At 46.1% G+C, this 15,977-nt stretch overlaps 1 protein-coding gene across 2 annotated transcripts in view; it reads left to right on the top strand.

The window, feature by feature from the left end:
* The window catches only part of GLS2 (glutaminase 2), a 172,021-nt gene that overhangs the window by 102,771 nt on the left and 53,273 nt on the right, over nucleotides 1-15,977 (top strand). For both annotated transcript variants that reach the window (XM_069758450.1, XM_069758449.1), the window contains exons 7-8: nucleotides 14,625-14,683; nucleotides 14,999-15,031. In XM_069758450.1, coding sequence (XP_069614551.1) covers nucleotides 14,625-14,683; nucleotides 14,999-15,031 — 92 coding nt within the window. The remainder of the gene's footprint in view (nucleotides 1-14,624; nucleotides 14,684-14,998; nucleotides 15,032-15,977) is intronic.

Genomic DNA, 15,977 nt, shown 5'->3' with positions numbered 1-15,977 from the left:
CATCGATAAGGGATGAAAAATAGTTTGTAACCATACTGGACAAATGTTGTCTCCTGTCACTTTGAATTGATGCTGCAGTACCTGTCCTGTCTGCGGTCATAGCAAAATCACTCCACAACCTGGTCAGAAAACCCCTCTGGCCAACGCCACTTCTGATTTCTGCCCCTCTAACTCCTCTGGTCTGCTGGCCCCTGCAGCTCGTGTGAGAACGATCACGGGCGCTGTGTGCAGGGAATGCCAGAAGCAAACGGTCAACAAGAGTTGATTGTTTGGTTGCTAATATTAGTTCCAAGTTCTCATGTGGCATTATATTTTGCAATTTGCCTTTATAGCGAGGATCAAGGAGGCAGGCCAACCAGTAATCGTCATCGTTCATCATTTTAGTTATGCGTGTGTCCCTTTTGAGGATACGTAAGGCATAATCCGCCATGTGGGCCAAAGTTCCAGTTCTCAAATCTGCGGTTGTGCTTGGTTGAGGGGCAGTTTCAGGCAAATCCATGTCACTTGTGTCCCTCCAAAAACCAGAACCCGGCCTTGCCGCGCCACCAATTTCCAGTGGCCCCGGAAAAGCTTCCTCATTAAAAATATAATCATCCCCATCATCCTCCTCGTCCTCCTCCTCCTCTTCGCCCGCTAACTCGTCCTGTACACTGCCCTGGCCAGACAATGGCTGACTGTCATCAAGGCTTTCCTCTTCCTCAGCTGCAGACGCCTGATCCTTTATGTGCGTCAAACTTTGCATCAGCAGACGCATTAGGGGGATGCTCATGCTTATTATGGCGTTGTCTGCACTAACCAGCCGTGTGCATTCCTCAAAACACTGAAGGACTTGACACATGTCTTGAATCTTCGACCACTGCACACCTGACAACTCCATGTCTGCCATCCTACTGCCTGCCCGTGTATGTGTATCCTCCCACAAAAACATAACAGCCCGCCTCTGTTCGCACAGTCTCTGAAGCATGTGCAGTGTTGAGTTCCACCTTGTTGCAACCTCTATGATTAGGCGATGCTGGGGAAGGTTCAAAGAACGCTGATAGGTCTGCATACGGCTGGAGTGTACGGGCGAACGGCGGATATGTGAGCAAAGTCCACGCACTTTGAGGAGCAGGTCGGATAACCCCGGATAACTTTTCAGGAAGCACTGCACCACCAGGTTTAAGGTGTGAGCCAGGCAAGGAATGTGTTTCAGTTGGGAAAGGGAGATGGCAGCCATGAAATTCCTTCCGTTATCACTCACTACCTTGCCTGCCTCAAGATCTACAGTGCCCAGCCACGACTGCGTTTCTTTCTGCAAGAACTCGGACAGAACTTCCGCGGTGTGTCTGTTGTCGCCCAAACACTTCATAGCCAATACAGCCTGCTGACGTTTGCCAGTAGCTGCCCCATAATGGGAGACCTGGTGTGCAACAGTGGCAGCTGCGGATGGAGTGGTTGTGCGACTGCGGTCTGTGGACGAGCTCTCGCTTCTGCAGGAGGACGAAGAGGAGGAGGAGGGGGTGCGAACGGCTACAGCCAACTGTTTCCTAGACCGTGGGCTAGGCAGAACTGTCCCAAACTTGCTGTCCCCTGTGGACCCTGCATCCACAACATTCACCCAGTGTGCCGTGATGGACACGTAACGTCCCTGGCCATGCCTACTGGTCCATGCATCTGTTGTCAGGTGCACCTTTGTGCTCACAGATTGCCTGAGTGCATGGACGATGCGCTCTTTAACATGCTGGTGGAGGGCTGGGATGGCTTTTCTGCAAAAAAAGTGTCGACTGGGTAGCTCGTAGCGTGGTACAGCGTAGTCCATCAGGGCTTTGAAAGCTTCGCTTTCAACTAACCGGTAGGGCATCATCTCTAACGAGATTAGTCTAGCTATGTGGGCGTTCAAACCCTGTGTACGCGGATGCGAGGCTAAGTACTTCCTTTTTCTAACCATAGTCTCATGTAGGGTGAGCTGGACTGGAGAGCTGGAGATCGTGGAACTAGCGGGGGTGCCGGTGGACATGGCAGACTGAGAGACGGTGGGAGATGGTATTGTTGCCGCCGGTGCCCTAGATGCAGTGTTTCCTACTACAAAACTGGTGATTCCCTGACCCTGACTGCTTTGGCCTGGCAAAGAAACCTGCACAGATACTGCAGGTGGTGCGGAAAATGGTGGCCCTACACTGCCGGAAGGGATGTTGCGTTGCTGACTAGCTTCATTGGCCGAGGGTGCTACAACTTTAAGGGACGTTTGGTAGTTAGTCCAGGCTTGCAAATGCATGGTGGTTAAATGTCTATGCATGCAACTTGTATTGAGACTTTTCAGATTCTGTCCTCTGCTTAAGGTAGTTGAACATTTTTGACAGATGACTTTGCGCTGATCAATTGGATGTTGTTTAAAAAAATGCCAGACTGCACTCTTTCTAGCATCGGATACCTTTTCAGGCATTGCAGACTGAGCTTTAACCGGATGGCCACGCTGTCCTCCAACAGGTTTTGGCTTTGCCACGCGTTTTGGGCAAGATACGGGCCCGGCAGATGGAACCTGTTGCGATGTTGATGCCTGCTGCGGCCCCTCCTCCTCCGCTTCAGAACTGCTGCCGCCTGCACCCTGTTCCCCCAATGGCTGCCAATCGGGGTCAAGAACTGGGTCATCTATTACCTCTTCTTGTAGCTCGTGTGCAACTTCGTCTGTGTCACCGTGTCGGTCGGTGGTATAGCGTTCGTGATGGGGCAACATAGTCTCATCAGGGTCTGATTCTTGATCATTACCCTGCGAGGGCAATGTTGTGGTCTGAGTCAAAGGACCAGCATAGTAGTCTGGCTGTGGATCAGTGCACTCCATGTCAGATTCAACTTGTAATGGGCATGGACTGTTAACTGCTTCACTTTCTAAGCCAGGGACGGTATGTGTAAAGAGCTCCATGGAGTAACCCGTTGTGTCGCCTGCTGCATTCTTCTCTGTTGTTGTTTTTGCTGAAGAGGACAAGGAAGCGACTTGTCCCTGACCGTGAACATCCACTAACGACGCGCTGCTTTGACATTTACCAGTTTCACGAGAGGAGGCAAAAGAGCTAGAGGCTGAGTCAGCAAGATAAGCCAAAACTTGCTCTTGCTGCTCCGGCTTTAAAAGCGGTTTTCCTACTCCCAGAAAAGGGAGCATTCGAGGCCTTGTGTAGCCAGACGACGAACCTGGCTCCACAGCTCCAGACTTAGGTGCAATATTTTTTTTCCCACGACCAGCTGATGCTCCACCACTACCACTACCCTCATTACCAGCTGACAATGAACGCCCCCGGCCACGACCTCTTCCACCAGACTTCCTCATTGTTTTAAAAACGTAAACAAACTAACGGTATTTGTTGCTGTCACACAAATTACACGGTGAGCTATAACTTCAGTATGATTTAGCTACCCCTTTACAGGTGAGTGAGACCACAACGAAAATCAGGCACAATGCAATGTTACACACTCTGTTGTTGGTGGCAACAAATGAGAGAAATGCCACACACGCAGGACTGTCACTGAAGCACAAATGTAAATATTAATCTCCCACTGTTTTTTTTTTTTTTCAGGGAGACTTTAGGAAAAAAAAATAATAGAATAAAATGATTTTTTCAGGAAGAATTTAGAAACCAAATAAAATAAAATGATTTTTTCAGGGAGAATTTAGAAAACAAATAAAACAAAAAAAGGCTTTCTATGGCCCACTGAGTGAGAGATGACGCACACAGGAGTCAGGAGTGGCACACAAGCCCAGAGGCCAATATTTATCTCCCACTGATTGATGTAGTGATTTTTTCAGGTAGATTTTGGAACCCAAATCAAGCTAAAAAAATAATAGGCTTTCTATGGCCCACAATTGGAGAGAGAGAGAGAGATGGCACACCCAGGAGTCAAGACTGGCACACAAGCAGAAAGGGCAATATTAATCTCCCACTGATTTGTTTTTTTTCAGGGAGACTTTAGGAAAAAAAATAATAGAATAAAATGATTTTTTCAGGAAGAATTTAGAAACCAAATAAAATTAAAAGATTTTTTTCAGGGAGAATTTAGAAAACAAATAAAACAAAAAAAGGCTTTCTATGGCCCACTGAGGGAGAGATGACGCACACAGGAGTCAGGAGTGGCACACAAGCCCAGAGGCCAATATTTATCTCCCACTGATTGATGTAGTGATTTTTTCAGGTAGATTTTGGAACCCAAATTAAGCTAAAAAAATAATAGGCTTTCTATGGCCCACAATTGGAGAGAGAGAGAGAGATGGCACACCCAGGAGTCAAGACTGGCACACAAGCAGAAAGGGCAATATTAATCTCCCACTGATTGATTTATTGATTTTTTCAGGTAGAATTTAGAACCCAAATCAAGCAAAAAAATAAATAGGCTTTCTATGGCCCACTATTTGTGAGAGAGATGGCACGCTCAGGACTGGCACACAAGCCCAGAGGCCAATATTAATCTCCCACTTTTTTTTTTTTTGTTCCAGGGAAAATTTATAAACCCAATAAAAAAAATAATAAATAGGCTTTCTATGGCCCACTATCTGAGAGAGAGAGATGGCACGCTTAGGACTGGCACACAAGCCCAAAGGCCAATATTAATCTCCCACTGATTGATTTATTGATTTTTTCAGGTAGAATTTAGAACCCAAATAAAGCAAAAAAAAAAAAAATGGGCTTTCTATGGCCCTCTGAGTGAGTGATGATGCACACAGGAGTCAGGAGTGGCACACAAGCCCTGAGGCCAATATTTTTCTCCCACTGATTGATGTAGTGATTTTTTCAGGTAGATTTTAGAACCAAAATCAAGCAAAAAAATAAATAGGCTTTCTATGGCCCACTGACTGAGAGATGGCACACACAGGAGTCAAGAGTGGCACACAAGCCCTGAGGCCAATATTTTTCTCCCACTGATTGATGTAGTGATTTTTTCAGGTAGATTTTATAACCCAAATCAAGCAAAAAAATAAATAGGCTTTCTATGGCCCACTATTTGTGAGAGAGATGGCACGCTCAGGACTGGCACACAAGCCCAGAGGCCAATATTAATCTCCCACTTTTTTTTTTTTGTTCCAGGGAAAATTTATAAACCCAATAAAAAAAATAATAAATAGGCTTTCTATGGCCCACTATCTGAGAGAGAGAGATGGCACGCTTAGGACTGGCACACAAGCCCAAAGGCCAATATTAATCTCCCACTGATTGATTTATTGATTTTTTCAGGTAGTATTTAGAACCCAAATAAAGCAAAAAAAAAAAAAAATGGGCTTTCTATGGCCCACTGAGTGAGTGATGATGCACACAGGAGTCAGGAGTGGCACACAAGCCCTGAGGCCAATATTTTTCTCCCACTGATTGATGTAGTGATTTTTTCAGGTAGATTTTGGAACCCAAATCAAGCAAAAAAATTAATAGGCTTTCTATGGCCCACTGACTGAGAGATGGCACACACAGGGATGGCACTCTAGCAGAAATGTCAATCTTAATCTGCCACAAAAAAAACAAAACAAAACAGGGAGTGTCCTTCAATTACTATCTCCCTGCAGTAATCTCAGCCAGGTATGGCAGGCAGCAATAAGGAGTGGACTGATGCACAAATTAAATAAAAAGTGTGTACAAACAAAAAAGATAGCTGTGCAGAAAGGAAGGAACAAGAGGATTTGTGCTTTGAAAAAAGCAGTTGGTTTGCACAGCGGCGTACACACAGCAATGCAGCTATCAGGGAGCCTTCTAGGGCAGCCCAATGAGCTACAGCGCTGAGGGGAAAAAAAAAAAAATGTAGCTTCCACTGTCCCTGCACACCGAAGGTGGTGTTGGGCAGTGGAAATCGCTACAGCACAAGCGGTTTGGTGGTTAATGGACCCTGCCTAACGCTATCCCTGCTTCTGACGAAGCGGCAGCAACCTCTCCCTAAGCTCAGATCAGCAGCAGTAAGATGGCGGTCGGCGGGAACGCCCCTTTATAGCCCCAGTGACGCCGCAGACAGCAAGCCAATCACTGCAATGCCCTTCTCTAAGATGGTGGGGACCAGGACCTATGTCATCACGCTGCCCACACTCTGCGTTTACCTTCATTGGCTGAGAAATGGCGCTTTTCGCGTCATTGAAACGCGACTTTGGCGCGAAAGTCGCTTACCGCATGGCCGACCCCGCACAGGGGTCGGATCGGGTTTCATGAAACCCGACTTTGCCAAAAGTCGGCGACTTTTGAAAATGAACGACCCGTTTCGCTCAACCCTAGTGGTAATGTGTGTGGACGGAGCCTCGTGTGGTAATGTGACGGGACGGAGCCTTGTGTGGTAATGTGTGAGGATGGAGCCTCGTGTGGTAATGTGTGAGGACGGAGCCTCATATGGTAATGTGTGGGGACGGTGCCTCGTGTGGTGATGTGTGAGGACGGAGCCTCGTGTGGTAATGTGTGTGGATTGCCCCCAGGGTAAGGGCAATGGGGTACTCGGTAACGGGCCCCCTTTCTGCAGTCGATGGGGATGTCACAGTGGCTGGACCCAGTCCGTGGCCCTTTGAGGGGAGCATCCAATAAAAGGTGGACGGTAGTTTATAGGATAGTGTTCGTGACGCCACCTGTGGTATTCGGTCAGGATGACCGACGCTGCTTAGGGGTCCGCTGGGGTGATGTTATGGCAGCTAGATGGCATACCTTCCCACAGGTGAAGTGTACCCCCAGGGCTTCCCAAAGTGAAGTTGGTGAATGGTGCAAGGCGCAGTGAATAACGAGGACACAGGGGTGCAGTCTCTTTACCTCTTACTGAAGGCTTCAGCATCCACAGGGTAGGGACCACAGGGTAGACAGAGTCCGGCCAGTCTCAAGGCAAATCCAGAGTCCCCTTGTCCAGGAGGAATTCAATAGCCTTTCCCTAGCACACAGTAATGTAGTAGGTCCCTACTTGCATAAGCTACCATAAGGTCCTCACTGTTGTTACTCCTGTCCCCCAGATGGTACGGATAGGACAAAACCCGTATGACTGATGGCCTGAGGCTTGTTTATAGGGACCCTAGAGACGCCCCGACCCCCACAAGTTGCCACTGTGTCTTCTTAGGTATAAAGGTCGGACAGCCAACTTGGAATTAACTGCCCTGCCAGTCTCTGAAGTAACGGCATAGAGCTCTTTACTCCCTCGGTATTCTGGCCACCGGATCTGCGCTTCAGCTGGAGGCAGCCTGCTTCTAGCTGGTCTCCCACTGATGTTTCACTCCTGTTGCTATGACTTCTTTTCTCACTCACTACAGCACAATTCCTTTCTTGTCTTTTCTTAGGATGCTGCCGCATGGGTTGCAGGCACAGCTCCGTGTCCTTCTCCCTCCTCAGACTTTAGTCTGGTTCTGACTGGAGATCACCCCAGCCAGCTCGACCGGGAGACCTTTCCTCGTCAGTCTCCAGCCAGGAACTCTCCTCAGACTTCTCCTTCTGATTCTGACTGACTTCCTCACCAACCCCCCAGTTTTACCCTAATGTGAGGAGTGGCCTAATAGATAGAACCCTTAGCTCCCCCTGGTGGACTGGCGTGTGATACCTGGACAGAAGATATCTTTCATTGTCTTTAGATGTAACATCACTCCCCCCTGGTGGAAGAATAACATTACTGCAACAAACCAGGACTCTGGGGCGCTGCATGTGTGGATGGAGCCTTGTATGGTAATGTGTGTGGATGGAGCCTCGTGTGGTAATGAACGAGGACGGAGCCTCGTGTGGTAATGTGCGGGGACGGAGTCTCATGTGGTAATGTGTGGGGACGGAGCCTCGTGTGGTAATGTGTGAGGATGGAGCCTTGTGTGGTAATGTGTGTGGACGGAGCCTCGTGTGGTAATGTGTAGGGATGGAGCCTCGTGTGGTAATGTGTGTGGATGGAGCCTCGTGTGGTAATGTGTGTGAATGGAGCCTCGTGTGGTAATATGTGGGGATGGACCCTCGTGTGGTAATGTGTGTGGACGGAGCCTCGTGTGGTAATGTGTGGGGATGGAGCCTCGTGTGGTAATGTGGGGGGACGGAGCCTCGTGTGGTAATGTGTGGGGACAGAGCCTTGTGTGGTAATGTGTGTGGACGGAGCCTCGTGTGGTAATATGTGAGGACGGAGCCTCGTGTGGTAATGTGTGGGGACGGAGCCTCGTGTGGTAATGTGTGAGGACGGAGCCTCGTGTGGTAATGTGTGGGGACGGAGCCTCGTGTGGTAATGTGTGGGGACAGTGTTGTGAATTCTGTGGCCAAGCTCCCTCCTGTGGTCAAGAGTGGTACTTCGGCTGGTTCTGTCTATGAGCTTCCTTTGGTGGATGAGAGCGGTACTGCGGCTTCTGAGTTTCCTTCCTCAGGTGATGAGGTTAAGTCGTTAGGTGCTGCTCTATTTAACTCCACCTGGTGCTTTGATCCTGGCCTCCAGTCAATGTTCTAGTATTGGTCTTGCTTCCTCCTGGATCGTTCCTGTGGCCTATCCTGCATAAGCAAAGTTTTGCTTGTGTTATTTTTGCTTGCTATTTTTTCTGTCCAGCTTGCTTTATTGGTTTTTCTTGCTTGCTGGAAGCTCTGAGACGCAGAGGGAGCACCTCCGTACCGTTAGTCGGTGCGGAGGGTCTTTTTGCCCCTCTGCGTGGTTGTTTGTAGGTTTTTGTGTTGACCGCAAAGCTATCTTTCCTATCCTCGGTCTATTCAGTAAGTCGGGCCTCACTTTGCTAAATCTATTTCATCTCTGTGTTTGTATTTTCATCTTACTCACAGTCATTATATGTGGGGGGCTGCCTTTTCCTTTGGGGAATTTCTCTGAGGCAAGGTAGGCTTATTTTTCTATCTTCAGGGCTAGTTAGTTTCTCAGGCCGTGCCGAGTTGCATAGGGAGCGTTAGGCGCAATCCACGGCTACCTCTAGTGTGGTGTGTTAGGATTAGGGATTGCGGTCAGCAGAGTTCCCACGTCTCAGAGCTCGTCCTTTGTTTTTGGTAATTGTCAGGTCACTTTGTGTGCTATGAACTTCAATGTCCATTGTGGTTCTGAATTACCTGTTCATAACAGGACAGAGCCTCGTGTGGTAATGTGTGGGGACGGAGCCTCGTGTGGTAATGTGGGCGGGATTATGTGTGGTGATGTGGTGGGGGGTGTGATTATGTGTGGTAATGTGGTGGGGGCGGGATTATGTGTGGTGATGTGGTGGGGGGCGGGATTATGCGTGGTAATGGGGTGGGGGGCGGGATTATGTGTGGTGATGTGTTGTGTGGTGATGTTGTAGGGGGGCGAAGTTATGTGTGGTGATGTGGTGGGCGGGCGTGATTATGTGTGGTGATGTGTTGGGGGGCGGGATTGTGTGGTGATGTGGTGGGGGGACAGGATTATGTGTGGTGATGTGGTGGGGGGCGGGATTATGTGTGGTAATGGGGTGGGGGCGTGATTATGTGTGGTGATGTGGTGGGGGCGGGATTATCTGTGGTAATGTGGTGGGGGGCGGGATTATGTGTGGTGATGTGTTGGGGGGTGGGATTATGTGTGGTGATGTGTTGGGGGTGGGATTATGTGTGGTAATGTGGTGGGGGGCGGGATTATGTGTGGTAATGTGGTGTGGGGCGGGATTATGTATGGTAATGTGCTGGGGGGGCGGGATTGTGTGGTGATGTGGTGGGGGGCGGGATTGTGTGTGGTGATGTGGTGGGGAGGTGGGATTATATGTGGTGATGTGGTGGGGGGGAAAGGATTGTGTGTGGTAATGGGGTGGAGGCGGGATTGTGTGTGGTGATGTGGTGGGGGCAGAGCTACTTGCAGGGGGCGGGATTAGCGAGTAATCACGATGCCTCTTATATATATAGACTAGCTGAAGAGCCTGGCGTTGCCTGGGCATAGTAAATATCTGTGGTTAGTTATAGCACGTCACTTCTCTTATTTTCCCATCCCGCCTCTCATTTTCCCAATCACATCTCTCATTTTCTCCCTCACACCTCTCATTTTCTCCCTCACTCCTCTCATTCCCCCCTAACACTTGTCATTTCAACCTCACATCTGTCATTTTCTGATCACTCCATTATTTTTCCTCACTCCTCTCATTTTGCACTCACACCTTTTCATTTTCACCTCACACCTCTCATTTTCACCTCATCACCTCAGTATATACATGTTTGTCATCTCCCTTATATATAGTATACATCTGTATGTCATCTCCTGTATATAGTATATACCTGTATGTCATCTCCCCTGTATATATTATATACCTGCTGTGTGACATCTCCCCTATATATAGTATATACCTGAATGTCATCTCCTTCTATATATAGTATATACCTGTATGTCATCTCCTCCTGTATATAGTATATACCTGTGTGTCATCTCCCCTGTATATAGTATATATCTGTGTGTCATCTCCTCCTGTATATAGTATATACCTGCATGTCATCTTCTATATATAGCATATACCTGTATGTCATCTCCTCCTGTATATAGTATATACCTGTAGGTCATCTGCTCCTGTATATAGTATATACCTGTGTGTCATCTCCTCCTGTATATAGTATATACAGTGGGGCAAAAAAGTATTTAGTCAGTCAGCAATAGTGCAAGTTCCACCACTTAAAAAGATGAGAGGCGTCTGTAATTTACATCATAGGTAGACCTCAACTATGGGAGACAAACTGAGAAAAAAAAATCCAGAAAATCACATTGTCTGTTTTTTTAACATTTTATTTGCATATTATGGTGGAAAATAAGTATTTGGTCAGAAACAAAATTTCATCTCAATACTTTGTAATATATCCTTTGTTGGCAATGACAGAGGTCAAACGTTTTCTGTAAGTCTTCACAAGGTTGCCACACACTGTTGTTGGTATGTTGGCCCATTCCTCCATGCAGATCTCCTCTAGAGCAGTGATGTTTTTGGCTTTTCGCTTGGCAACACGGACTTTCAACTCCCTCCAAAGGTTTTCTATAGGGTTGAGATCTGGAGACTGGCTAGGCCACTCCAGGACCTTGAAATGCTTCTTACGAAGCCACTCCTTCGTTGCCCTGGCGGTGTGCTTTGGATCATTGTCATGTTGAAAGACCCAGCCACGTTTCATCTTCAATGCCCTTGCTGATGGAAGGAGGTTTGCACTCAAAATCTCACGATACATGGCCCCATTCATTCTTTCATGTACCCGGATCAGTCGTCCTGGCCCCTTTGCAGAGAAACAGCCCCAAAGCATAATGTTTCCACCACCATGCTTTACAGTAGGTATGGTGTTTGATGGATGCAACTCAGTATTCTTTTTCCTCCAAACACGACAAGTTGTGTTTCTACCAAACAGTTCCAGTTTGGTTTCATCAGACCATGGGACATTCTCCCAAAACTCCTCTGGATCATCCAAATGCTCTCTAGCAAACTTCAGATGGGCCCGGACATGTACTGGCTTAAGCAGTGGGACACGTCTGGTACTGCAGGATCTGAGTCCATGGTGGCGTAGTGTGTTACTTATGGTAGGCCTTGTTACATTGGTCCCAGCTCTCTGCAGTTCATTCACTAGGTCCCCCCGCGTGGTTCTGGGATTTTTGCTCACCGTTCTTGTGATCATTCTGACCCCACGGGGTGGGATTTTGCGTGGAGCCCCAGATCGAGGGAGATTATCAGTGGTCTTGTATGTCTTCCATTTTCTAATTATTGCTCCCACTGTTGATTTCTTCACTCCAAGCTGGTTGGCTATTGCAGATTCAGTCTTCCCAGCCTGGTGCAGGGCTACAATTTTGTTTCTGGTGTCCTTTGACAGCTCTTTGGTCTTCACCTTAGTGGAGTTTGGAGTCAGACTGTTTGAGGGTGTGCACAGGTGTCTTTTTATACTGATAACAAGTTTAAACAGGTGCCATTACTACAGGTAATGAGTGGAGGAAAGAGGAAACTCTTAAAGAAGAAGTTACAGGTCTGTGAGAGCCAGAAATCTTGATTGTTTGTTTCTGACCAAATACTTATTTTCCACCATAATATGCAAATAAAATGATAAAAAAACAGACAATGTGATTTTCTGGATTTTTTTTTCTCAGTTTGTCTCCCATAGTTGAGGTCTACCTATGATGTAAATTACAGACGCCTCTCATCTTTTTAAGTGGTGGAACTTGCACTATTGCTGACTGACTAAATACTTTTTTGCCCCACTGTACCTGTATGTCATCTCCTCCTGTATATATATGTACCTGTATGTCATCTCCTCCTCTATATAGTATATACCTGTGTGTCATCTCTCCTGTATATAGTATATACCTGTGTGTCATCTCCTCCTGTATTAGACCTCGTTCACACGTTATTTGCTCAGTATTTTTACCTCAGTATTTGTAAGCTAAATTGGCAGCCTGATAATTCCCCAGCCAGCAGGAAGCCCTCCCCCTGGCAGTATATATTAGCTCACACATACACATAATAGACAGGTCATGTGACTGACAGCTGCCGTATTTCCTTTATGGTACATTTGTTGTAGTTTGTCTGCTTATTAATCAGATTTTTATTTTTGAAGGATAAGACCAGACTTGTGTGTGTTTTAGGGCAAGTTTCGTTTGTCAAGTTGTGTGTGTTGAGTTGCGTGTGGCGACATGTATGTAGCGACTTTTGTGAGATGAGTTGTGTGTGGCAACATGCGTGTAGCAACTTTTTGTGTGTCGAGTTGCATGTGACAGGTTAGTGTAGCAACTTGTGTGCAGCAAGTTTTGCGCATGGCGAGTTTTGCACGTGGCGAGTTTTGTGTGGTGCCTTTTGAGTATGTGCAAGTTTTGTGTGAAGAAATTTTGCATGTGTTGCAACTTTTGTGCATGTGGCAATTTTTCCGCATGTGCAAGTTTTGCGTGTGGCGAGTTTTCCATGAGGTGAGTTTTGCACTTGTGGCGAGTTTTGCAAGAGCCTAGTTTTTGCATGTGGCGAGTTCTGCGCGTGGCGAGTTTTGAGCGGCGACTTTTGTGTTTCGACTTTTATGTGGCGAGGTTGGAGAATGTGTGGTGAAATGTGTGCTGAGCGTGATATGTGTTCAAGCACGTGGAAGTGTGTGGCGCATTTTGTGTGTGTGTTCATATCCCCGTGTGTGGTGAGTATCCCATGTCGGGGCCCCACCTTAGCAACTGTACGGTATATACTCTTTGGCGCCATCGCTCTCACTCTTTACGTCCCCCTTGTTCACATCTGGCAGCTGTCAATTTGCCTCCAACACCTTTCCTTTCATTTTTTCCCATTATGTAGATAGGGGCAAAATTGTTTGGTGAATTGGAATGCGCGGGGTTAAAATTTCACCTCACAACATAGCCTATGACGCTCTCAGGGTCCAGACGTGTGACTGTGCAAAATTTTGTGGCTGTAGCTTCAACGCCTCCAACACTTTTCCTTTCACTTTTTTCCCCATTATGTAGATAGGGGCAAAATTGTTTGGTGAATTGGAACGCGCGGGGTTAAAATTTCACCTCACAATATAGCCTATGACACTCTCGGGGTCCAGACGTGTGACTGTGCAAAATTTTGTGGCTGTAGCTGCGACGGTGCAGATGCCAATCCCGAACATACATACACACATACACACACACACACATTCAGCTTTATATAGTAGATTTTATATGTTACCCCTTCTTTTGTATCACGGCACCATGGAATCAATGATGTTCTAAAAATAAATAATTATAATACATAGAACATGAAATGTTTCTCTGCAAATATTAAATACATGAAGTCCACAATTGCTATGCACATAAAAATATCACGTTCTCAAAGCATGTTTTGACCAAAGCGTATGAGCCCATCTGCCAACAATAAAGTCACCTTTTTTAAATTGGACCCTATAGTAAGCACTCGCCTCTCTGAGCCTATGCCGGAAATAAAATGGTCCCGCCACGCATTGCTGCAGTAAAGATCGGTCACAGGAAGGATGTATTCTTATACTAGTTCATGTCAGCTGTTTCTTATATCTTTCACTGGACCAGTTTGTGATAACAGAGTAAGATAAAACCTATAGACTGATGACAATAGCCATGTCTCTTGTAAACGTTAGGTTTTTAGAGCGTTTAAAAGAAGAATCAAAGTGGGGTCCCAACATTTCAGCATTCTCTATCTTTTACCATTCTCCCACCTTTGTCCTTCAAGCAACACATTACCTCACACTAAAAAAAACTCTCACTCTTCCTCCTGCCCCTTACATAGAGGAAAGGAGGAATGAAGGGGTGAATCTTCAAAATGATGAATATATTGTACAACTTTTCACCTCTTTGTTCTCTTGCAGAATTTCTGTTTTTAAGAAACTTTTGCAATTCACGATAATTATAGATTTTACCTAAGTATCTATGTACTGATAATAGGGTGTCCCAGACATAAGAAACCTGGCACTCAAGCATTTGTTTCTTTAAAAAAAAAACAAAAAGCCAAAAAAACATTAAAAAAGTAGGGGTTTACGCAAGAACAAAATTAATTTTAATCAAGATTTTAATCAATAGATCTTTGAATAATATTTTGTTTCACAGTTTTTTGTTGTTTTTTTTAAATGTCCCTGTGCTGAGATAATCCTATAAATGTGCCCCTGCTGTGTAATGGCCGTGTCTAACCGTACAGGAACATGGTCTGATCATACCACAGCTCCTGGGCAGGGGAGGAAGCAAGAGAGTATACAGACATTACAGCACGGGATCATTTACCGCAACCAGAGATGTATATGTATTCTTTTTTTTATTAGGAAAGCCACACAACCCCATGGTGAATGCGGGAGCGATTGTGAATTGTTCATTGATTAAAGTGAGTATGGAGGTTCTTCTTATGTAGCTTACAGAACATGGGAATCTGTCAGTCAGCAGGTTTTTGTTATGTAATCTGAGAGCAGCATGATGTAGGGGCAGAGACCCCCGACTACAGCGTTGTGTCACTTACTGAGCTGTGTTTTGCTGTTTCAATTAAATAATTTTTTATTAGCTAGGGATTTTCACTAAGTATTTATTAGATGATTCTATAGTTATTGCTGCAAAACATAGTAAAAAGACACTTTGAATGAAGGTAATGCTAACATGACATTTTCTGGTGTGATAATGTAGTTTTTTCTTCTTTTTTTTTTAGCAAGGGGCTAACAAGGCTGAAAAGTTTGATTATGTAAGTATGTTGCATTATTAATTATAATGTCTGGTCACTTTTTCAGTTGCCAGAGACACAGGTTTCAAGAAGTTGTTCACTAGTTGGACAACCCCTTCTCATTCCTCTCGCTTGGCCCCCATAAAATAATAAAGCCTATGCTCCCCTCCTGTGCTGGTGGCGTTCCCGCAGTGTCAGCACTCGCTCTTCCCGCGGCTGTGATGCGGTGTTGCGACACATGACCCCGGCTTCCAATCAGTGCTGATGTCACTGTCCCCGCCTCCTGTCGAATTGAGCAGGAAGAGGAAGTACAGATCTGTCAGAAGGCGGGGACAGTGACGCCAGTGCTGATTGGGTGCCAGCCTCATGAGTCACAACAACCGCACGGAAGCCCCAAGAAAGCACGTACGGACACCGCGAGAACTGCACGGGAGGTGAGTATAAGCTTTATTATTTTATAGGGGCCAAACATTTTGATCAAGAAGAGGTAGTCCTAATAGTGGACAACCCCTTTCAATAAACGTTTGCAACACTTGAACATGGCCAAGTTATTGGTTTACACATGAAAATATCCATTATTGACTAATATATTAGAATCAGCTCATTTTGTCAGTGCAACGAGCTGCAGAGTTTAATGACCAATGTCATGATTATTCTGCGTTTTAGAGAACACTGGGTTGTCTGGGATGAAAAATAGGAAAGTTAATAAAATAGAAAGCAAATTATTATTGACCCATTTAACTCACAGAGGTGTAGTGCCCACACTCTGGCGGTCTCTGGTGTGTTAGTGTGCAGCAGGTTTACAAGTTGTTATATTCTTCGTGTTTCTTGCAATTTCTGGTTAGGAGCCAGCAAACTTGTATCTGAACGTCTCCATTCAAGGAGAAGATGAATGTTCCCACCCATGACATCATAAGACATGTAATCCTGTCCTTACAGCACCCAGCCTTCAGGACACCAGACAGCT

Source organism: Ranitomeya imitator, chromosome 3 (assembly GCF_032444005.1).
Source record: "Ranitomeya imitator isolate aRanImi1 chromosome 3, aRanImi1.pri, whole genome shotgun sequence".
Classification (NCBI taxonomy): domain Eukaryota; kingdom Metazoa; phylum Chordata; class Amphibia; order Anura; family Dendrobatidae; genus Ranitomeya; species Ranitomeya imitator.
This window is presented reverse-complemented; position numbering and strand designations above follow the sequence as displayed.